General features: G+C 39.0%; 1 protein-coding gene and 1 long non-coding RNA gene across 4 annotated transcripts; one reads left to right on the top strand and one right to left on the bottom strand.

The window, feature by feature from the left end:
- The first annotated feature begins 10,249 nt into the window (after positions 1-10,249).
- On the top strand, positions 10,250-23,631 carry LOC115615027 (protein-glutamine gamma-glutamyltransferase E-like). Of its 3 annotated transcripts, XM_030502658.1 has the most exons (13): positions 10,250-10,621; positions 12,263-12,430; positions 12,737-12,979; positions 13,503-13,621; positions 14,133-14,261; positions 15,399-15,576; positions 15,739-15,874; positions 16,753-16,856; positions 17,337-17,582; positions 18,805-19,110; positions 20,877-21,034; positions 21,243-21,376; positions 23,292-23,631. In XM_030502658.1, exons 1-13 carry the CDS (start codon positions 10,612-10,614, stop codon positions 23,437-23,439), a joined length of 2,079 nt encoding a protein of 692 aa, XP_030358518.1. In that variant the 5' UTR covers positions 10,250-10,611; the 3' UTR covers positions 23,440-23,631. The 3 variants fall into 3 exon arrangements, with proteins under 3 accessions (XP_030358518.1, XP_030358517.1, XP_030358516.1); XM_030502657.1 differs by lacking the exon at positions 10,250-10,621 and having other exon boundaries at positions 12,181-12,430; positions 15,739-15,856; XM_030502656.1 differs by lacking the exon at positions 10,250-10,621 and having other exon boundaries at positions 12,181-12,430.
- On the bottom strand, positions 11,854-16,817 carry LOC115615034. The gene is made up of 2 exons (XR_003993928.1): positions 16,732-16,817; positions 11,854-12,291 (listed from the first exon to the last, which is right to left on the bottom strand). It is a non-coding gene; the product is annotated as an uncharacterized LOC115615034 (long non-coding RNA).
- Positions 23,632-23,861: the final 230 nt, after the last annotated feature.

Here is a 23,861-nt window from a genome sequence, read left to right as displayed (position 1 = left end):
AGAAGCAAACAAGACAGCTTCTTTAATGTTTTAAGGCTTCTTTAGATCTGCAATGAGACTCTCATAACTCTCTAAAATACAAAAATAGGCTGATCTATTGCCTTGGAAATAATCCTCAGAAAGTCCCTTTTGATTGCTGTGTTTCTTGCTTGCCAAACTCTCCCTAAATCTTGTTCGCTCTCTTTACTCCAGTTAGACTCATAGATTCAGTCTAGTTTGGGAACTAAATGGATTATACTGTAGTTTAGTCATAGTCATGCATTCCAAACTGACCAGATGCTTTCTTGCTGGAGAAACTCAAAACAAGCACAGGATGGCCCCAAAGCTAAGCAGATGCCACACTGGTGGCCAGAAATGTCTACAGTCTGATTTGAAACTGAGAAAAGTTGTGTGCTTGTGAGTGAAGATGAGCTACAGAGGCAGCACTTGTATACAGTGTTACATTCTGCAGAACAGGTTTGGTTAGATCAATGTTATGCCAGTGACTGGGGAGAAAACGTTCTCAAAACCATGATACAGTGCTTGTAGCCCAGTGTACTGTGGGCATGACCTGTTCCTTGGCACTCACAGATTCCAAAGAATTCTCTTTCAGAGATAGCGTAAGACACAATTATCCACTATGGAATATACAATGAACTCCTAACTATCTACTTAACAGCCCTTCTAAACCTTTAAGCACCGGTCTGACTGCCTCTGCTGCTAAAAAGTCGAATAAGGAAAGGGACGGTAGAGCTGTAGGGATCACCCAGAAGAAAGGGGACTGCTGGTATGACAGGAGGTGTGGGTAGTAACTATGGCTTCTGGGAGAGGCATCTTCTACTCCTGCAGTGGTGGCTACCCCTGACAGCAGCACGTATCCCAGTGCTGGGACTTTCCAGCACTCTGACACCAAAAAAAGGTGGCATCTTGCTGACTCCCCCACAGCTGATGTCGTGGCAGTTTCATGTTTACTGACTGTTAGAGGTCCAGCTCTCACCAGCACACTGCCAAAAGGGCTGGCAAATTGTGGAACAATATCGCACTACATGATTTCCTTCTAAAAGGAGAAAATGTCTAGCTATGAATCAAAGGATTTGTGGACAGAGATGCACTTAGATACAGGTGAAGTACTGTTTTAAATTCTTGGAACAAATTCAGCATTGACAAAATACCAGTGCTATTCTAGCGGTACTGTTGCTGCAGCTGTAGTAGTCCAAAGTTACACAACAAAAAAGAGTTGCAGGGTGAAACAGTCACTCATTAGGCCAGCAGATGCAACTGGAAAACACAGAAAAGCTATGGGCACATGAGATTTCTCACACTAGGTATTGCCAGTTCTATTTTGGAGAGCATGTTGGATTTCAGTACAGAAATTGAAATACAGTATTTATATATATGCTGATTTTGTACTTTTTTATTCACTACCTCTTCACTTTTCTTGCTTGATTTGGTCTCTTGACCAAATTGATTCTCTTAAAGCTTCCACTTCCTTTGTCCCAAATCTTTTCTCTGTCTCTCACACTCACATCCCTGCCAACCATCCCCTGGTTATGGATTCCCCCAATACCTCCTCCTCAATGACACAAAGCTGAGTAGTACACTTGATGCACCTGAAGGACAGGATGCCATCCAGAGAGACTTGGACAGACTTGAGAGGTAGGCCCACGTGAACCTCATGAGGTTCAACAGGGCCAAGTAGAGGGTCCTGCACGTGGGTCAGGGCAATCCCCAGTATCAATACATGCTGGGGAATGGAGGGATTGAGAGTAGCCCTGAGGAGAAGGACTTAGGGGTACTGGTGCATGAAAGACTGGACATGAGCGGGCAATGTGCGCTTGCAGCCCAGAAGGCCAATCATATCTTGGGCTGCATCCAGAGGAGTGTGGCCAGCAGGTCAAGAGAGGTGATTCTGCCCCTCAGCTCTAACCTGGTGAGACCTCACCTGGAGCACTGCATCCAGCTCTGGAGTTTTTCCTCAGTATAGTAAAAACATGGACCTGTTGGAAAGGGTCCAGAGAAGGGCCACAAATATGATCAGATGGATCACCTCTGTTATGAGGAAAGGCTGAGATGGTTGGGGTTGTTCAGCCCAGAGAAGGGAAAACACCGGGGAAACCTTATTGCAGCCTTTCAGTTCTTAAAAGGGGCCTGTAAGAAAGATGGGGCGAGACTTTTTCGCAGGGCCTTTTGCGATAGGAGGTGATGGTTTTAAACTAAAAGGGGGGTGATTAAGGCTGGATGTGAGGAAGAAATGTTTTGCAATGAAGGTGGTAAAATCTTGGCACAGGTTGTCCAGAGAGGTGATGGATGCGCCATCCCTGGAGACATTCAAGGCCAGGCTGGACGTGGTTCTGGGCTACCTGATCTAGTTGAAGATGTTCCTGCTCATTGCAGCGGGGTTGGGCCATCTAGATGGACTTTTAAGGTCCAACCCAAAGTATTCTATGATATTTCCTCAAACTTCATTCTCCTCTTCCTCAGTTATACTCTTCTTGCACATTAATGAATACCGAACTATCATTCTGGTTCAGTTTTCTACATCCTTGGCTCACCTCTAGTTTCCTCCATTCCTGTGATCTTTTTTTCCTCTTGTAGGGGAATATTTCTTCCATGAAGAAAATATCAGAATGTGTGGTTTTCCTCTTCCCCTTAGTTGAACTCCTGCCTAATTTTCCATCTTTTATTTCTCCATTTCTCTTTTCTTTCTCAAATGTATGATTTTTTTTTTCTCTCCACTTCCTAGCGTGCTCCATCCCACTTCCTGCTACGTTCCATCCCAATTATTGATATCCTTATTTATGCTCTAGTCTTTCACACTTGTTTGGATTCTCTCTAATAACAATATTCTCATCCATCTCAAACAATTAATTCCACCTGCCTTTTATCTATTGCAGCATTTTCCTTCCAGTTATCAGCTTGCTGAGCATGCTATTTATATACACTCCATTCCTATCCTTTCTTATTATGGATTCCACCCATCAGATTGTTGTGCAGCCTCTCTTTGTGAGATTTCCAATATGCCTGCTTTTATTCGTCTACACTGCTAAACATCTTGTCCAGGATCTTGTTATTTTACATCTCATTATGACAGCATTCCTTTGTATAGGATGAACAAATAGAGTCTTGTATACTCTTGGGCTGAGCTGAGCAAATGCCTAACTAACAAACAAAAAATGTGTTAATAAAAAATAGATCAGGAAAACCTAAATCACCATCACTATTTTACAGACAGTGTGTTCTCTCTGCTGCATCACATTCAATTATTTTTCCTTTATAGCAAAAAGTACACAGAAGAAATTGAATGAGTTTCAGAAATGCATGACATATTCAAACTAAGATATCAGCATGAAAAGAGACTGAAAAGTCTGAAATTAAGTCATTTGGAGGATTATAGTATCATATCGTAAGACATCATATTATAGATGAATACAAAGCACTGAACAATAAAATGAAGCAAAGCCATGGGCATCTTTTAACCCTGGCAGTGTAAGAACTACTGGATCTTAAATGAAGAAAGGAAATGCTTGTAACATTATTTACACTGCTTATAATTAGCATGTGAAACTTACTGCTCTAAGGTACAAAAAAAATCCCCACTGAACTTCAACGGATTCTAAAAAGGAGTCACCATAAGGAAAAGATGTGCTTATTTTCAGGTCACTTATTGACTGAAGGTAGGACAGATTTTCATTTTTTGAGATGAACTAGAAAGGCTACTGTGGGGCTCCCTGGTGATTCTTGTGAACTGGCTTATACTGGCAGAAACAAGAATCTCAACTGATGCAATAACAGACAGATACAGTGCTAATATCTCTGTTTCTATGCAACACATTCTATTACTTCTTTTAAATAAGCAGTTCTTAAGATGAACATGACACACAAGAAGTCTGCAGGCTTGTGTGTCATATTAGTCAGGAACTTGGTAACCCTTCACCATAGGACACAATGCAAGGTTTATTCACTGTGGGTAAACAGTTACAGCAACAAAGCAATAGCAAGGCAAATGAGACTGAATCAACACTGGATGCAGAATACTTAGTTTCCCCACTGGTGGGCCACTGAGGCCGTCGCTACATTATACAGTTCAGCATCAAGCACCAAGAGCAGGCAAGAGGGTGAAAAACTGTCACCGTCACAGCTTTCGTATCAAAATAAATTCCCCAAGGACAGCTGAACTACACATATACATACTATTCTTGACAAATGTGCATACAGTCCATTCTTAATCCCCATGGAAAAAATTATTTACAACCTACCTAGAGGGTCTATCTGAGTACTTTTCTTCACTCCAAACATTTTTATTCTATGCTTCACTGCAGTGTCTTTTCAGAGACTGAAGTTTTTAAGACCATGACTCCTCAAGTGGCGTCCTCTTTCTATAACCACTTTTCACCTTTTTCAAAAATCATCATCATATCTCTGCAGCCGCATCTGGTTTAGATGGGTGTAACTCTATCCTTCTAATTTTTTTAAGTTCTCTATTCTGAGTATTGTTGAAATTATCCAGCTGAGGTTAGCCCAGGGCTAACACAGTACTTCAGCTGAAGCCTTACTAACAGAAAGGGTCAAAGCGCCAAGGCAGATTTAATGGCACTTCAGTCACTATGCCCTTGCAGTTTTATAGCGATCCATTGAAACAATGCAGCATTTGGGGTTTTTTACAAGAAGGGATGCAATTAACTAATATAAGTCCTGTGTAATTGATGTTTGCAAAGTGTGCTTATGAAAATACCATGTGGGATCTTGTTGCAAATCAAAGTCAATATGTATGATAGCTGCCAATTCTTACTTCCCTGGTGTATTGATCCATCAAAGCAAAAATATTAGATTGACTGACTTTTTGGCTAGCTGTTAATCATCTTCATCTTCTAGACATTAACAACTTTATCTATTCCAGTAGTTTCCATCAATTTACATCAAACTAGTTGATGTCAACACTAATTTCTCAGCTCTTTCTCATGCCACTTGCCCCACTTTATACATAGATACTGTGCTTGTCCATTTCTGATCTTAGGAAATTTCTTCCCTTCACATTGTTCAAGGTAAGCACTAACACACCAAAGATTGATTCAGTCTCTTCTCATTGTAGATAAGTGAGATGAAGTAATAAAAAAATGAGACAAAATACCTTTTTTGAATTGTGTAAGTGTAAGGAAATTAAGCAAATGGAAGTGCCTGTGTAGGGGCGGGGGGGGGGAGCGGAGAGAGATCCAGGATCAAATTGCTAGAGGGCTTATATGAAAAATGAAGTATTAGCCTGAAAAAAAAGAATATTGTGAGGCCATGCCAACACATTAATTTTCTGTCTATCTATAAAATGTCCTATATGTGCAGATCAAAGCATTTTAATGTTTATTGCTGTGTCTTTATAGTCAGAAACTAGATGAGTAACCACCATAGAAGCACAAATTATACTAGTAATTTGTACCTGCTACAAAATGAGTGTTTTATTTTATGAGGATGAAGTTTCTTTTTGTGCAGGGAGATTTAGCACTTGAGATCCTCTCCTCAGAGCTACTAAGCATTCAGTGATTTGTCAGGTTAATAGTAGCTTACATTACATTTACAGCATTAATACCATTAGTATTATTCACAGAGACTCTAAGGAAGGGCTGTCACAAAGGCATTACTTTGTGACATCAGTCCAAAAAAGGACTGATGAGGTGAATGAAACTTTTTGGGTTTTTCTGCAGACTTATGAGTGCACTCATAGGAGAGAACCCTATGACTTTTATTATGAATATATAGTTTTATTACATGAATACTCATCTATGGATCATACTGGGAAAATATATTAATTCATACTGACTCAAAAAGTATTCCTTCCCGAGTGACGCAGCACTGTATGTGAAATTCTGGATTCCAGGTATGCAATTAAATGCTCTACTTTTCTAAGCATCTCTGTCAACCGTCTGGATAAATAGCCTGAATTGCATAAGTGCAATGTATTAAAACCCATGAGCTAATATATGGTCACTAGGAAGTTTACATGCCCACTGGTATGACTTACCTGCCTCACCCACCTAATGTGAATTATAATTGGTTTGAACATGAGGAGAGGCCTGAAGTTTTCTCTATAAATGCTGCCACACAACCGGAGTTTTAAGTCTTATCATATAGGCCTACAGTTGCTCACAGAAACACTAAGCCCAAGGCACAGGAGAGCAAGGAAGCATGACTGGTAAGTAAAAAAAAAAAAAAAAAAAAAAAATTCCAAAAAACAAAAGGGAAAAAAAGCCTTTTTGTGCATAAGGAACGGGCAACTAATAATGTAATGTCAGCTTTCTCTCTGGGGTTGTGTTTTGTAAAGGGCTGTGAATTGTTGGAAGTACACTACATTTTGATATTATGAATTGGTTGTTTCAGTATTTTTCTTTCCTGCATTTTCCAAAAGACACAAACAAGGAAAAGAAGAAAATCCATGCATTACCATACTGGAGTTAAACATTATAAAACCACAAATAGAGCAAAAAAAGTTATGGCAAACTGCAGACTATCTTTTAGCATGAAACTTGATGAATCAGAGAGTAGCTCAGGTGTGAATGAATCTTGTGTTAATGGGAATATTTGTGCCAAGAATAGACTATAGGCTACATTACTTCCTGCAGATTCAGAGTCAGCAAACTGCAATGCCATTTTAAATACTTGTTAAAATTAGTGTGAAAGACAAAGGAACTTTAAAATACATACAAAGCAAGCAGATGTCCAGCAGTGAGGTCTTAGAAGGAAAGATATTAAATCAATACACTTTACAAGGTTGGCTGTGTTTTTGCTTAGGCCTGACTTGCTGGGACCTCTGTAAAAATGTACAGTGAAGCCTGAGCGCAGATGACACCAGTTTAACTCTTCTGGACATAGAGTTCATGCTGTGCTGGCTTTATGTGACAGGTTTGAAAAGCTCAGGAAATTAATAAAAAACAACCATCTACACAGCAGAGGCTTGAGTGCAGAAATGACAGGCATTGTTTTCCTCTCATGGTTAAAAGAGGCACAGCTACCCCATTCTCATAGTTTTAGAAGAATTGATTGCACGAACTCTTAGGACACAAGTGTTCATCCACATAATATAATTTAAAATAATTCATGTTATTGACCTGATCTTGTTGTGCTAGCATCGCTCAACAGTGTCTGCTGTTTGCTTGGCCTGATAGTGCATAGTTAATGACTGTCTCAATGCATCTGCTAAGTAATACCACCTAAATGTTTACCTGTTTAAGAGTGGAACATAGACTGGGAGGGAACAAGGTGCATACAATGGGCACAAGGCCATTGATTCCCTCATAAATGTCCTCCACTGTGCAGAGCTTAAATAAATGGTAAAACACAATTTGACAGGTCAAGCTGAAAGACTGGACTGAGTAGAAAAGTAATGGTTTTTAAACAAAAGAACTATAGGGTAAAGTGGACACTAAAAACCGTCATCTACAGCAGTGGGGAAAAACCCACAAACCAATTGTTTCTGCATTGTAACACTTCCTCTTACGCAATGATTTGCCAATAATTTAGCCAAGACATTTTAGCAAGGTGATTCCTAAAAACTTCCTCTTTAAGTGTCATACACCAGTCTCTTCTTAACCACAATTTTCTCATTGCATGAAATGCAAGAAGCAATAGCAGCTTTTACTGAACAAACTGGTATTTGCTGATGATGCTCAGCACTTGCTTGTGAAATACCCACAGCCTAAGAAATATCCAAGCCCAAGTTCAGTTAGAGGTGTCAAAAATGCCCAGGAATGCTTCTCACAGTGCTACACACAATTTTAATGCAAAAAACTGTAAAGGTCTGTGTGCAGGTGTATGTGCACATAACTTTTCACTCTCTCTCTCTCCCCCTCCTTCCACACCCTCTGACACGCACATCCTGCAAATATACACACTTTTTTCCTCAAAACTTTTTATGCATCTGTGGGCCAATCTCTAATTGGCCCACAGATGCATAAATTCCTGTATCTAGGATGGCAGGAGTGGGTTTTGTTGATGAAATTTCTTGCTTAATTATCTAACAAGGGAATGCAAGGGGAGACAGAATAGCCCAAACTCCTTAGGGTACTGAAGCAGTCCCTAGTGAGTCATGGGCGTATGGTTGTAGCATGGTGCTTCAGGGGTATGTAAGAAAGAGCTGTGCTCAGAAAGAATAAAGGAGCAAGTAGGCTATTCTAGGGATTTATTTCCCATGCTGAAACAAAGGCACAATTAATAACATGTGACATTCAATAGAATTCGTGTCCCTGTGTATTCATACAGAGTTGGTGGGGAAGAGAACAACAATACAAAAAAAGAGAGAATTGTGGGGAATTAGTCTACTACAAAAGATGTCCTTCACTATTCAGTTCTGAACTCTTCCCACTACACATTGTTTCCCACTACTAATTGTTTCTTTAACACAATTACCGCAATGAGGAAAGAAATCTGGGTATCTCTGGAAAAGGATGTTGTGAGTTACATGACTGAGCCAGTTTGCAAAAGATGATCCTGGTATAGCTTATTCTGGGCACGTGAAACAAAATCCTAAAATGGCTTAGAGCTTTCATTTTGTGAGGTCCAAAAGAATCTTCTCTTGCTGTCCACCAGAGTTTCCAGCACCTACTTGTGCAATCCTTACATTTACAGGCACCATACAAGCTCTGCAAATACTACTTGGCTTACAAGAAACAGCCTGGGTCAGATGCATTCTGTTTGACTAGTAATCTGACTAGTGTTAATATTTCTCATTAATTCAACCCATTAATTCATTCTCAAGATTTGCCCATAATTTTTAATCCCACGGTCCAGTATGTATTGTTCATCTGTTTTACAAACAAAGCACAGGAGAGATCTGCAAGGCAATTTATCCGGAGCTGGTAATAAACACCAGAAGCTGATGCAACAGACGCAACTTGTTCTCCTTGACATACTGTCTTCCAGAATAAATGGACTGCATCTGTTCTTTAGAACATACTGTTTATAACTGTACTATCATACCATCAAATACCAAAACCAATTATGCCATTGACCGATAGGACAATGGTATCCAGCACACTATTGCCATGACACAAAAAAGGTGAAATATGTGACCAAATAAGCATCAGCAGCTATTTGGTGAATAATCGCTGACTTTTTTTTTTTTTTTCTTTTTCTTTCTCTTTCTTTCAACAGTAATTAATCTTGCTACAAAGATAAACAGTTTCTATGTATCCAAGGATAGGCTGAAATATTAAAGCAAATTTATTCTGAAAATTATTAGTGTGTCATTTAAGAGAATTTAAAAGTATGGGTAGGAGAGCGTAGCTTAACATCTTCAACCTCTAAAGTTTGGACTTCACATTTTAAAATTAAATTCTAAGAAATTTAAATTTTAGAATTAAAGTAAAGTATTACAATTTTAAAATCACAGTTGGGCTTTGTGTATGATAAAAATATAGTCCCTCTTAAGATTAAATTAATGAACAGAGATTCAAAGCAGCAGTCTGAATTATACCCAGTTAAAAACTGTTTGTTCTAATAACACCCTTTTCTAGGAAATATGAATATGTCTGTATATGAAATGGTCTGAGCAACTTCCAATTCTAGAATTTCCAAACATGATCCAAACCTGAAAACAGAAAAATTTGGGCTGCTGAATACTGAGCACAGCCAATTAAAACTCTGAATTTGGGAAGGCACATAGCTGTGGCCAGTCCAGCATAATGGGTATCACTCAGAGGCATCCTGAAGGCTGTGCATTGAGTACATCAAATTTTACAGGTTGTTTCATAAAAGCATCAGAATTAGTCTCTCTCTTTCTTAACAGAAAGTGGAGCCACCTGCAAAACATAAGCAAAAATCACTCCCCTTGAAATTAAGGAAAAGATTTTTGTGCACAAATTGGCATTGCCAGTTGCATGTTCTGAGATATCTTATGAAAAAAAATAGTAGTGTACCAGCTGAAATCAATGATAGCTATTTTATTACGAGTCACAAATGTACTTACCTATCATCTCTGTAGTGTATCATGCAAATATGACATGGAGTGCTTGTCTGTTTAACATTGTTAAACTAATTATGTGATAAACGGAAAATTGGTTCTTTGGCCTGATTAAATTTGGGGCAGAGGCAACAGCTTGCTCATTGCTCATTTGCAGCAGGAAAAAAAAATCAGCTCCAGGAAAACAATGGATTCAGTGAACTAATTTAAAGAAGTCACTGTAAATATTGCTCATGAAGTATTCCAAATTAAAAACAATGTGGTGCAAGAAGTAGTTATGCTGTTCCCGTAATTTTATCATCGTAACAGAAAGAAAAGCACTAAATGCTGAAATTCTTATAAGTTTGAATACATTAAGAAAGTCTTAACAAGTGGCCAGACTGTTAGGAATAAATGTTGTCCAAGCTTCGGGTGTTAAGTTGCAAGGAAATGAGATCAGGATGTGGGGACTGAGAGAGCGAAAAAATGAATGAAAAATGAATTCTCAAGCCCTGATGGGAAGATAAAGGCTGGGGAGCAAAGAAGGGTATTCAAGCTCCACCCCACAGGAAATATTGCAAACAGACACCTTTACACCTAGACTTTTAAACAAGTGAAAGGCACCAGCCATTCGGTGAGACAACAGGAGTAGACGAGGCCATTCAGAGGAAAGCTTCAGAAGCTGCTTATACAGGACATATTGATCAGATATGGGCCAAGGTGAGCAAGGAGGATGCCCCTTCTGTGGTGGTGTTTGTTATTTTCTTACATCCATACCTCATATTCAGCTCTGTAATGGACACTGAAAGATCACAACTTCTCTAAGGAGTGTTGATCCAAGGTGGGGTGGGGGGGAGGGAGGGGGGAAAGAAGGAAGAGAAAAATTCTTCCATCAAGAGTTAGGAGAAGGATTTTTCACAGGCATTGCATTTTTTCCCAATTGCATGGGAAAAGCAAGATTATCAGAATGAGATTCAGGAAAACAAGTATATTATCTGATGGAAAAATGCTGTACTTTGCAAATAGGAAAGAAGGGAAAGTCTGCAGATATTTGAAGTTGTCAGACAAGTGAAAATGAGAGACCATCAAATGTGACACAAGAGAAAGAAACAAAGCAGAACTTGAAGGTATCGTTGCAAAGGCTGAGGAAGGCTACAATAAGCAGAGAAGGTTGAAACCTGAAGTTAAAGCAGAGAGGATACAAAAATTTAGGGAATCTTTTTTTGGTGGTCTGTTTGTTGCTATAGGCTTTTTTTTTTTTTTTTTGCTTACATGCAAATATTTGTACATATGCAAATTGACAAGTCTAATAATTATTATAAATGGTCCCATGTTGCTTTTCCAACCTTGCCAGATAACTCCTGCCTTTCTAAAGATACATCTCCCCTACCTCTCAGCTTATGCTACAATAGATGTGGTTCACTGCTAAGTTTCTAAAGATATGGGGTTTTTTTAAAGTAGGTATGTTCCTGAAAAACTGAAGTACGTTCTGCTCACCTCGATGTTGTAAAAAAACCATGTTTCCCCCTATTTGAACTGTGACTACATTGCTGTAGTTCTTTCAAGACTTACCTAAACTTGATAAACTTAAGATCATGCTGTAAAAAAATCTTTACACTAATAAACCTGGTTGAACATGGGATAATGCCAGAGCCAAACCAATCTCAGATGCTTATTCTTTGGCCTCTGATTGAAGCCATAGTTCATGTGCAAGACCTTTCTGCAACATATTATTTCACATACATTATTTTAGTAGTGTTCTCTCCAATTTTGCCATCTCTCCCATTGCCAAATGACAGACCAGTGTCCATCAGTATATTCTTCTTGGGTGCTTCCCACAGATAGCAGCTGTCAGTTATATCAGAGGTACATGACATGTAAATGGGGCTAAAGATCGCGTCATGGTTTAAAACGCAGAAGTGTTTCTCAGCTCAGTCAGGTGTCTTTATTTCTTATTCAGAAGCAGCAAGGCTATGCCTATGTTAGTATAACACCATGTCTTGGAATTAGCTGAGTTCAGCCAGATTCTTTATCCAAGTAACTCACAAGTATTCAATTCTCTCAGGGTTCTCCCCTCTTAGATGCCTTTCTGATTTTCCTTTAGTACCAGATATGCTACTCCTTCTATATTTAATTATGCAGATAATCTCTAACAGATCTACACAAGGTGGAGTCTTGCTTGAAAAAATAATAATTAAAAAATAACAAAATGCTATAAATAAGTTATTTCTATTTTTGGCGGAAGCCTCACATGGGTACTAGTTACCTGTAGAAAGTAACATGCAATTCTTGAGAGTGTGTCTGTGCTCCTTCCTCCTTGGATGTCCCCTCAAGTTTTCTTGCTCTTCTCACTTTTTATAGCTGCAATGCAGCCAAGAACCGACTGGCACCTGAAAGAAAATGCAAGAGATCACCGCACAAGTAAATTTTCTAGCAAAGAGTTAATTGTGAGGAGAGGACAGGCCTTCACTGTCACCTTCAATGGAACAGGACAGCCTGAACAAAATTTAACATTCATCACAGAAACAGGTATGGCTCCCAACTTGTTTCACAGAAAGAGTAATGCTATCTTGTAACACACTTTTGACCTGATATGCAGTATATATGCAGATATTCCTCAGAGCTAACATGCTGGTTCACATAACCATGCAAGTGTTAGAGGTGTTTGTTGTATTACTCCCATCTCAGCTAGCAGTGATAGCTTCCTTCAGTTTCCAACATACGGCACAAATTCATCAGAGGGGAGGGTTACATCCCTGCTGAGTTTGTTGACTACTAAATCACTATTTCAGCAAGCTGGGGAAAAAAAAAAATGTTGTTTATTTTCCTCAAAAGGTCCAAAACCCTCAAAGCTGGCTAAGACCCAGGCCACATTCGGTATCTCCAGCACAATGAGCACAGAGAGCTGGAGTGCAGTTCTGCAGTCTACCAGTTCCAACTCTGTGAGCATCTCCATTTCCAGCCCACCTAATGCTGTCATTGGACGTTACAAACTGAGTGTTCAAACTACTTCAAGTGGCAGCTCCTCTCCAGCAATCCTTGGCACTTTTGTTTTGCTCTTTAACCCTTGGGTTTCAGGTAAGAACATGCTGAATTTCCCCAGAAAGAACTAAATTGCTTGTAGCTTCATTAATATATGCAGCTTCTCCATTTGATCTATGCTTCTTTAATACGGGGACTGAAGATTCACCACATAATGTATCAGTGAGAAAAGGGCTTAACAGTTTGTTAGGACCTTCTGGTACATCAAATCAGCTCTACATCATGTACTTACTAGAAAGCTTCTTGTCCTAAAAGATTTAAGTTATGCTTTTGCCAGAGCTTCCCTACTTCTGCACAAGTTTAGAAGAATGTGTCTGGTCTCTGCAGAACCAAGAGAAGAGTCATATCTAGCAGCTGCCATCTTCTCCCAGATTTGAGTGTGTCATACCTCTGTCTTCACTCAGACACTCCCCACCCTGAGTTTCACTTGTAAGATGATCCATTTGTAACAGCAAGAACAGCAAAGGGTGGATATCTGCAAGCGTTCTTACTGATGGAAAATGAGTGGTTGTACATTGTAATGGAGACTCTGGTTGTAGACTCTGTTTTGGCTTTTCAGGTGATGATGTGTTCATGCCTAACAAGGCTGAATGTGAGGAATATGTGCTAGAAGAGTTTGGCATCATTTTTGCGGGCAATAAAAATCATATCAACAGCTTTGGATGGAACTTTGGTCAGGTAAATGCAGCACTGAAGCACTAGACAGTGTTCTGTGCTCTGGTTTACGCATGAACTGGGTGACAAGGGCTTGTTTGCTTTTTCCAGTTCATCACATACACCTCTGAAGAGCTGGAGACTGTGGTATTGAAATCAGAACTTGTGACAAGCCCTGTTATACTGATTAATATGAGGATTTGTAATTGACTAGTCAGTGATATGACCTAGGACTCGGAGGAGCAGCCAGCAGAAACCTTAGTGTCTGCTGGGCAGTAAAGTACTGTAGCAATGCTAAGAGTCAAAGACCTGGCCTTAAGTCCACAGACGCCAAGTTTTGAAAAGCTCTTTGAGGTCTAATCTTCACAGTTTGCTGAGGCTGCCTTTTTATACGGTAATTCCTGGCTGAGCTTCAGCACTGCTTTAAGCGATCAAAAAAAAAAAAAAAAAATTAAATGCTTACATGGCTCTCTTTATCCTGATTATTAGTAATCTATGTTTCCAAAACACTAACTTACTTCTCTATCTAACATAGTTTCAAGGAGATATTCTCAATATTTGCCTTTCCATGCTGGATCAAAGCTTAAACTATCGTCAGGATCCTGCCACAGATGTATCTCACAGAAATGACCCCAAATACCTGGGCCGTGTTCTCAGTGCAATGGTAAGCAACATGTTCAAAAAGTCCAAATTACTAACTAACTGTTCTTAGTAGTAGAAAACTAAGTGAAAGTAAGTATATATAAGTTCTCAGAAATTTTAGGCCCCTGACTGTATGCACCAAAAATGTGGGCCAAAAAAACACCTGGGTGGTCCTTTGATCTGAGCCTGCTAGATTTATCTCATCTGCAGTGTTTCTGACACTTACACTTTGATATCCAGTGGTCAAACTGAAATTATAAGACATGGGGTGGTATGTAGAGGGACCAGACCCTTGGAGGTCTTTAGTCCAACCTTCCATTTGAAGTGGAACTACAGTGGTGCTAGATCAGCTCAGCCATGGATTTCTGGGTGCCTCTCTGGCACCCAGCCTCTCTGGGTGCCCGGTCTAGAGCTGCACTACCCTCTTAGTGAGAAATTTTTCTTTTATGTCAAACATGATTTTCCCAACCTACAACTTCCTGCTACTGCCTCTTGTAATATAACCTGCCAGAACAGAGAAAAGTTGGAACCTGATAACTTAGTGTGTTCCATTCAAGTACTTGTAAGCTGCTATTACATTCTCTTTATCCCCTTCTTAACCAGAATGAACTAGTCCAGTGCTCTCAATTTCTCCTTGTAGATTGTGTGCTCCAGGGCCCCTGACTCATGCCCTCCCTCTTCAGTGTCTTGACATCCCCTTGAACTGAGAGACCCAAAAGTGGAGAGAGGATTCCTGGCACAGCCTTGCTAGGGATAATGAAAGGGGGCTATGGCTTCCCTCAATCTCCTGATCACATTCTTCCTGATGTAGCCTAGCTGCATGATGTGCTTTGATGATGCCATTCAACCATACAGTTGTAAAGTTGCCACCTCATGTCAGGAAGGTTCACTGAAAACTGGTGTTTGCTTTCTTGCGTGATGCTACTGTACATTTGAGTGGGAGAAACAGCGATTAAATGTTCTCCATTTCTTGAGAGGACATATATTTAATTTCCCTAAAAAGATAAGCTGCTTTCTGAAGGATAGCTGCATGAAGCAGTGGACTTTTGTCCACTAAAATGTCATTTGAGACTTTTCTCCTGCCTGCTCCCCAAATGCTACTACATTTGTTGTAAACCCTTAATTTCTCTCATCGTAATTTTAGTGACTATTTTTACAGGTGAATGCCAATGATGACCAAGGGGTGCTGCTAGGAAACTGGAGTGGAAATTATGACGGTGGGAAAAGTCCAAGCAGCTGGACTGGAAGTAGTGAAATCCTGCAAAACTGGAAGAAATCAGGATTCAAACCTGTTAGATACGGACAATGTTGGGTTTTTGCAGCAGTATTGACTACAGGTATGTTTTATATCATGCACATAACTGACACTGCACAGATTCTATTAAAAGAAGCACTGATAACACTTCATATATGAAAGCCTTTCAAGACATTAGTATGTTATACGAAACTTCATATTCCAGAAATACTGCTTTCTGACTGGCTCTCTATTCACTCTTTAGTGCTTAGATGTCTGGGGATTCCCACTCGTACAATTACAAACTTCAGTTCTGCCCATGATGCAGATGGAAATCTGCGTATAGATGAGTTTTACGATGCTTCTGGAAATCATCTGGACAGGTCAGCTGACAGCATATGGTAAGGCTTTATGATATTTAATAGTAGGACGTCTCAATGCCTATAGAGTGTTCAGGTGCAGAATACAGATTCTAATGACAAATGCTTTGTTACCTTCTTAAAAATTGCCTTAAAAACAACTACACACACTCTGGATCAATTAAAAATACTGCAAAATAATACAACAAATCTTGGTGCTCTTTTTCAGTTAAGCAGAATTGTGACATGAATTACAACAGCTAATTGAAGGCAGAGCAGGCAAAGTTAACAGTTACGATGCCACAGATGACTGAAAATTTGTGATATTACACTCCAAATATCAAGCAGTTGGACTTGACTTAGTTTGGAACTATTCTTCAAAACCAGTTCATGTTAAAACTGTAGAAGTTCAACAGAACCAGCTTCCCTGCCTTTTTTTTTTCCAGTGACATCATTAACAGTGAAAATAATATAATTATTGCCACTATTGAGCATCAATGAAATTCAAACAAGCTTGTACTCAGCAAAGAACAGGTGCAGTCCCTCATTTTTGCCTTTACTCCCCTGCTTGTTCTGGACCCATTCTAAATATAAGTGATAACTGCAGCATTGTGCTATAAGTAAACCAGCTAAAACTAAAGAAGTGCATGTGCTCAGAACTTTTAGAGAAAAACTGGCTCGAGGCATTTTGTATAATTTTATAAATTTGCTTTCTGCCCTGTCTGTTCTACAATGCAATGTTCAGCTCCTATCTAGTTAATCCAGTCAGGATCAGAATGGAATCAGTCTCAGATAAGAACCTACGCAAATTAAGGCATTTAATATATTTAACTAAGATGTCTGATTAACAGATGTGAACCATTACAACAGGAATTTAGACATACATACTAGTAGCTTACTTTGTTCATTTTTGCACATAGGAATTTCCATGTCTGGAATGAAAGCTGGTTTTCCCGCAGTGATTTGGGCCCCTCATACAGTGGATGGCAAGTTCTGGATGCAACTCCCCAAGAAGAAAGTGGAGGTACACAGATTTAATTTCAAGAATAATGCTGAAAAGTTATAAAGTCAGTAATCTTCAGAGAGAACGGGGAAAACAAAAAGAGAAAGTAAAACCATTGTAAAAAGTAATTCCTCATCCTGCTCAGAAAGAAAGTGGCGGAGAAGAATATCTGTTGCATTAGAAGAGCCTCAGATTATTTGTGGGTGCCAAGAAACAAACTAGACTTCTTGGAGCAGCCTTTTGGAGCAATTCCTATATTTCCAAAGTAGACATCCAGAGTTATTGAAAATCAAGGGATAATATAAAATAAATCAAGTGTAACTTCAGAATAAACACAAAATACACTGACGATTGGCCTGGTATGAGGGTCTATATGGATGAAAGGGCTAGAATTGGACAACAGCACTGAGCAATTCAGGAGTCATTGATAGATATCTGTCTAGTAATCTGCTTACTGTCAGAGAGTTGACTAGGACAACTTTTTTTTTTCTGATGCCATAGGAATTTATCAGTGTGGTCCTGCCTCACGGAATGCTATCAAAGAAGGAGATGTGGATCTGGACTATGACTGCCCATTCGTATTTGCAGAAGTGAATGCAGATTGTATGTACTGGAATTATGAGGCCGCAACTGGAAAGAAAACATTAATGTTCTCTAAGTCTACTGTAATTGGCCAATTCATCAGCACAAAGGCAGTTGGTAGAGATGATCGTGTGGATGTCACCATTGACTATAAATATGAAGAAGGTAAATAAAAACACTGGTTCTTCTGGTTATATAGCTACTTCATCCCCAAACACATATAAACTTTAGGCTAGGAGTCTCTTAGTGGGCAATTTTGGGCATCTATAAAGGTAGGACCAAAATTTATACTCAGTTTATTCAGTTCTAACAGAAAAGGGAAGATAAGGTAAAGAGTAAAAAAATACTGCCTTGCCCTTGCTGACATGAAGTTGCTTTGTGGGACCTAAGTAGAGGAAGTCCAAGTATCCCTGAGTAGAACATTCATGGTTCCACCTGCCTATTGCTAATGTTTACTGGCTGCCTCTGCTTTGTGAGAATTAGTCTACAGCCCAGTTATTTGACATCAGAATGAAAGGCCTCTTAAAGAAACCTAAACTAAACCAGCACTTAGGCCCAGGAAAAGCAACTCTTTCAAAGGGTCAAACAGCAGGTCAAACCTCGCTGCCACAGTGAATAAGTAGTGTGAGGGTGGGCAAGAGGCTGGGAGGGGACCCAGCCAGGACAGGGGACCCAAAATGACCAAAGGGATATTCCATGCCAGTGCTCAGCAATAACAGCTCAGCAAAAGGTGGAGGAAATGGGGACGGGAGAGTGGGGGCCTTTGTGGTTATGGCATTTGCATTCCCAAGCAACCATCCCATGTGTTGAGGCCCTGCTTTCCAGGAAGTGGCTGGACATCTGCCTTCCATAGTGTGGAGTGGATGTGGTGTAGTGAAAATATTATTCTTTTTGCTTTGCTCGTGTGCAGTTTTTGCTTTCCCTGTTGAATTGTCATTATCTTGATTTATGAGCCTTCTTGCCTTCCTTTGTTTTCTCCCCATCCTGCAGCAATGGGGAGTGAGAGAGAGGCTCGGGTGGATGTCTGGCTGCTGGCCACATCAACCCACCACATGGTGCTATCAGCCTTCCCTTATATTAGGTGCCTTTTCTCTATTAGCAAATTAAGAGTTTACATTTCTAAGTATTACAACCATATAAAGGGAGAGAAATGGGAAGAGCGAGCAACTTTGGACTTAAGATTTTGTGTTACCGAAAAAAATGCTATTAGAGGGGCAGTGACATTACTGATGGCAGTACCAGAAAATCAAGTGTGGCTGTAGAAAACAGAGGCTTTGTTCATCTGTAAGTACAGATGCGACGTTCTGCTGGCTTGTCTCTAGCAGTCATGTAAAAAAAGAGATGCATGTTAACCATTGAGAATAAATTTCATGGTTGTCTCTGATAGGCTCTACAAAAGAAAGAGATATTTTTAAAAAAGCCCGTAAGAAGCTGGGACTTGAGGACAAATTTGATCCTACAGCACCAACACCACAGGAAATCGATCAAAAGCCTGACATCTCAGGGAGGTTCAAGGTGGCTGGCCCTTTAGAAGTTGGCAAAGACCTCAGTCTAATTCTGGTTCTTGAAAACTTACAGTCTGATGCTAAGACTGTTCATGTAAATATGACTGCGTGGAGCACTGTGTACACTAGAAGACCAGTTCATGAGATCAGGAAGGACTCCATATCTGTCACTCTGTCTCCTAAGGAAGGTAATTTTTCAAATCACTCTTAATCATAATTGTAAAATTATTTTATCAGTAAATGGGCATTAGAAGCTGGTCAAATCCACGGAAAAAGCTCTAACAAACTGCAATCTTAAATTTCTGTGAAGAAAAAGCTGAAAAAAACCCCGTGTCACACTTACAAACATTAAAAAGGCATGTTTCACACCACCGTTTCCTTAAGTACTATTCACATTTTGAAAAACTCTCAAAAATGAAAAGACTACGGTGAGTAAACATGAGGTTTCATGTAACAAAATTTGCATAAAAAAGATAAGGGCAACATAATAAGAACATAGAAATCAACTCCAACTAAATGTGTTCTGGTCAATTATGAGGGGCCCTACTGAAATATAACAGGACATGGCTAACAGCAGAAACAAGAACCTGATACATTAGCATATTAGAGAATGGAATTAAAGTGTGAGGAATAGAAACAGCTGAAACAGCCTGCTAAGGTCCACAGAAAATAAAGTTTCTGTCGAAAAACTGTTGAGGAGTAGAGGACCTCAGATTTTTTTTTTTTTTTTTTTTTTTTTTTTTAAGATGCAGTTTGATAACCTTTTGGAAGAAATTCTTTACTTAGACATGAGTATTGTTGAAAGATGACATTAAGTTACTGTTAGGAGCTTGGGATTAATAGATATATCAGCATCTCTAAAGTGAACTTAAAGATCACAGACTTGGAACTGATAGTATATTGTATTAATCTTAGGCTTTGAGTCACTACTGAGAAGCAGAAATAATATTTCATTTCTTTAATATGTAATTTGATTTATGGAGTTGGGATCTATCAGCTTCCTCTAAAGCATTAGGAATTGGACTCTCAGTGAAGACAAATTTTATATGCCTAATGGCATTGCAGTCATGCAGGCACCTCATAATGTCTTGTACTCACACAGGCTGTGTTAAACCAGTAGCAGTCAGCAGGGAGGGTTTTCTCTAGATCTGATAGCAGGGACCATTTAAAGAGATTTTTTCCCTCTTCTGGAGGTATGCTCTGTTTGCGAGGATTTGTAGTTAAATCTGTTTGCTACTGCATGAATCTAAGAAATTCACATTGCCCCCATTTTCTTGCTTACTTTTGTGGGACTTTGCATTGGTGACGTGATCTTTTCTTATGTTTTCCATCTGCTGTATACTGCTGGAAAGTACTTTGTGGCTTACAGCATTTACACACAGCACAGCTACTCTACTTTTCTTCTGAACTTGATGTTTACTGTACAAATAGCCAATAATGTGGAAATGGCCTGGACTCAGAGACAGAGGAGATCCCTTCCCATCCAGTATTCCTTGATTTGAACTACAGCACGGAAACTACCGTAAAAACACATTATAACAAAAAGTGGCTAGGGAAGACAAAAGAAATGTAAAGATGTCATTCACCTCATCTCAGTATATCATGCGCAAATAGAACTGATGAGTCCTACCACATAATGTCCTACCAGTGCCTATAAATGGCACTGGTAAACTCCTTAAACTGCAGCTGTCTTATCTTTCAGAGCAATTAGGAAGAAGACAAGCCAGGCAATCTGGTGGCAGGGAATGGAGGAGGGATAACATTACATTACAAAAACCCACTCAGTCTCCATAGCAAACTGATAGATTTGCATTAATTGAATTTGGCAGTGATGGCTGAAGGCCCTCCTAAGTCCCAGATACATCATAAAACGAACATACTAATTTCAGGTATGAAACTCTGTGGGCTTATAAAAGTGTGTATCAATTTATTTCTTTTTTTGTTTTTCTTCCAGAAATACAATTTCCCATTAAGATATTGTATACTGAATATCAACAGCAGTTAACTACAGACAACACGATCCAGGTAACAGCTTTATGCCTTGTAGAAGGTGGGATTCAAGTGCTAGTGCAAAGAGACATCACCCTGGACAATCCTGCCATCGACATACAGGTAAATTGCAGTCCCTTTGCTCTAATTGCAGTGGCAGAGAAAGGGGAAAATGAGCTCTTATAAGCACTTTCTTCACCAAAAATATTCTGCTCACATTCTGCCATGGCCCATCATAGCATCTCATAACACTTCCTCTTCCAATGACTGAGAAGGCTTGGACAGAAAAGAATACTGAGAACCTGGCCTCTCAAGCATTTTATTTGCACAGGTACTTGGTGAAGCAAAAGTGAATAAAGAAGTGGATGTGGAAGTGATATTTACCAATCCTATTGATATGGAAGTGATGGACTGTGTGCTACAGGTAGAAGGCAATGACCTGCTCAGAGGAATCCTTGAGATAGAGTAAGTACAAGAAATGCCTTCTTTCTGCTATTAAAGATACATGAGCAAGAACATAGGCATGGATGACTTGGAACCAAACAGTGGGATGAGACGGCATTTTCTTCTTGCTGGGAGGCCAGTCAATGTAACATCTCATAATGAAGTACACAACTTTGCACCGTCATATCCAAGCTAGGCTTTGGCTCCATAGTTTGAGGAGTCAAGTAATTGCTGTCATAATTGGACAGAACTTGTTTTCCTGCCTATCTAGCAGGACTCACAGTTTCAGCAAAAAATACATTCTTACTCATGCAGTAAATTTTGCTGAGGCTGTCTATGCTGCTACAGGCCAGATGGGTTGAACTTTCTTGTTCTGATTATAGGGCCAACAATAGGATACGTGACTGTTTCTGTCCATACTATACCCAAATTATAGCATATATTAACCAGGATTTTTTTTTCACCCTTCACTTTATTAAATGGACTGCAGGTGCCAATCTGGGTGTTCAGCCTTCTAAACAATTTGTGTTACATCAAACAGATAGACATACATATATAAAGCAGATGCACGAGTGTACAAAAATGAACACAGATTGTTTAGACATAGGTTGTGATCTCAAAGGGTGGTACCTCTAAAAAGTGCAACCCCAGGTATACTTCATGAGTAGCTATTCCAGAGAGAATAAATCACAACTATAAGGAGGATAGCTTTTAAAGAACAGACTAAACCATGACCAGCAGCTATCCCTTAAATGATTGAATTTACCTTACTAAAGCATGGAACTTGAACACAGCTGAAATCCATGAGGCAGGCAGAAAGAGAATAGGGAAAATGGTGAATATTGCAATTAAAGTTTGGGTTGAGTTTTAATTAAAAAAAAAAAAAAAAAAAAATCCAAAACAAGAACTAAATTACAGGCACACTGATTTTCAAGCTCTGCTTTCAGAACTCTACAAAATAACTATGCTAGGCTATTAATAAACAGTCAAGAAACTATTAGATGGTGTTGCGATGGTGAATGAGAAGACTGGAATAAAACAGGTTCCTTTTACCATAGATCCCAGGTTCCTATTCTTATGCTTTGATGATTTTGCATCTTTTTTTTCCTTAAGTATTTCACAACTGAAACAGAATTTTTCAAACTGTCCCTCCCTTTGTACACATACAAAATTGCACACACATTTTTACATATGCTAGCAAATGCAGTTATTTCTAAAAAATACCTGGGATATGGACTGACTTTTAACTGAATACACACACATATAAACACAAACACATGGAGCAACTTAACATTGCCATTTGTGCTTGAGCAACTAGTAATGGCCTACCCAATAATTCATAAGCTGTCCTGAGGGAATTTAGCAACCTCATATTGTCTTATCACATATAACTTTATCCTGAGGCAAGACAAGACAATATGACAGTGTAAGGCTGCTTGGAAAAACCATAAACATGAGTTTCCAAGAATTATAAAATATACTGGTTTAAAACATCTTAATTTTCCTTCAGAATTTCCTGCCATGTAAGCACTGAGGTTTTCTTGATGCTATAATCTATCCTAATTCAGGAGTCTCTATTAACATCCTTAATAGTGTCAGATTATTATTTTTTTTTAATAATTTAGTGATGTGTTTTACATCCTCTGTTCTGCATGAAGCTTTATCTCATATGATACTAATATGTCCACCTTTGTGTGCTTATCTCGGTCACTGCATCATGTATTTGTGAGACACCTTAAAGCATGGGTTTGAATATTTAAACACATATCAAATAACCAAGTCCTGTATGGTCTTTTCATGGTCATCCTACACTGAACTGGTAGGAGTTACTTAAGATGGAAGATAGCTAGTTAAGAAAGTCAAGATGATGCATAAGTCTGTTTACAGCTTATATTTTTCCTTTTTTTTTTTTTTCTTCTCTTTCTCCTATTTTTAGCGTACCACCAGTGAAAGCCAGTGAGAAATCCAGTACAAAGTTTAAACTTATCCCTTTTGAGACGGGTCCCAAACATCTTCTTGTTAATTTCTCCTGTGATAAATTTGCAGATATCAAGACCTTTAAGATGGTGAATGTGATTGACTAACATGAAAATATACAATTAATGGTGTGTGTATAAATTGAACAAAATGTCACAAGAAATCTTGTATAAGAAAATAATGAGAAAATTAGCAAAACAAAGTCCTTGCTTCCTGTGATAAGGAGTTATGAACATCAGATCACCAAATTTTTACATTGTAATTTTAAATAAACTGAGGAATAGTTGATTCTTCATTTACCATTCTGAGTATCCATGTTGATAAGAAGAGCATCTTACCTTCTATTCAGAGACTGTTTGACATTTGTCTGTTTTTCTTTGGAAATAATTCTTTTGTATCTGCACAAACATTCATAAACTCATTTTTACACATTCAAAGCCTTATACAGTGAACTTTCAAAGCCATGTTTCACCTTACTGCAACCATGATACTAGAAAGCAGCCATGATGAATTGCATAATTCGTGTTAA

Source organism: Strigops habroptila, chromosome 13 (assembly GCF_004027225.2).
Source record: "Strigops habroptila isolate Jane chromosome 13, bStrHab1.2.pri, whole genome shotgun sequence".
In the NCBI taxonomy this organism is placed as follows: Eukaryota; Metazoa; Chordata; class Aves; order Psittaciformes; family Psittacidae; genus Strigops; species Strigops habroptila.
This window is presented reverse-complemented; position numbering and strand designations above follow the sequence as displayed.

Coding starts and splice junctions, on each gene's coding strand:
- LOC115615027 (XM_030502656.1), top strand. CDS start 12,223: ATGTCCCCTCAAGTTTTCTTGCTCTTCTCACTTTTTATAGCTGCAATG. Junction 13,622..14,132: donor TTGGATGGAACTTTGGTCAG/GTAAATGCAGCA, acceptor TATCTAACATAG/TTTCAAGGAGATATTCTCAA. Junction 15,577..15,738: donor TGCAGCAGTATTGACTACAG/GTATGTTTTATA, acceptor TTCACTCTTTAG/TGCTTAGATGTCTGGGGATT.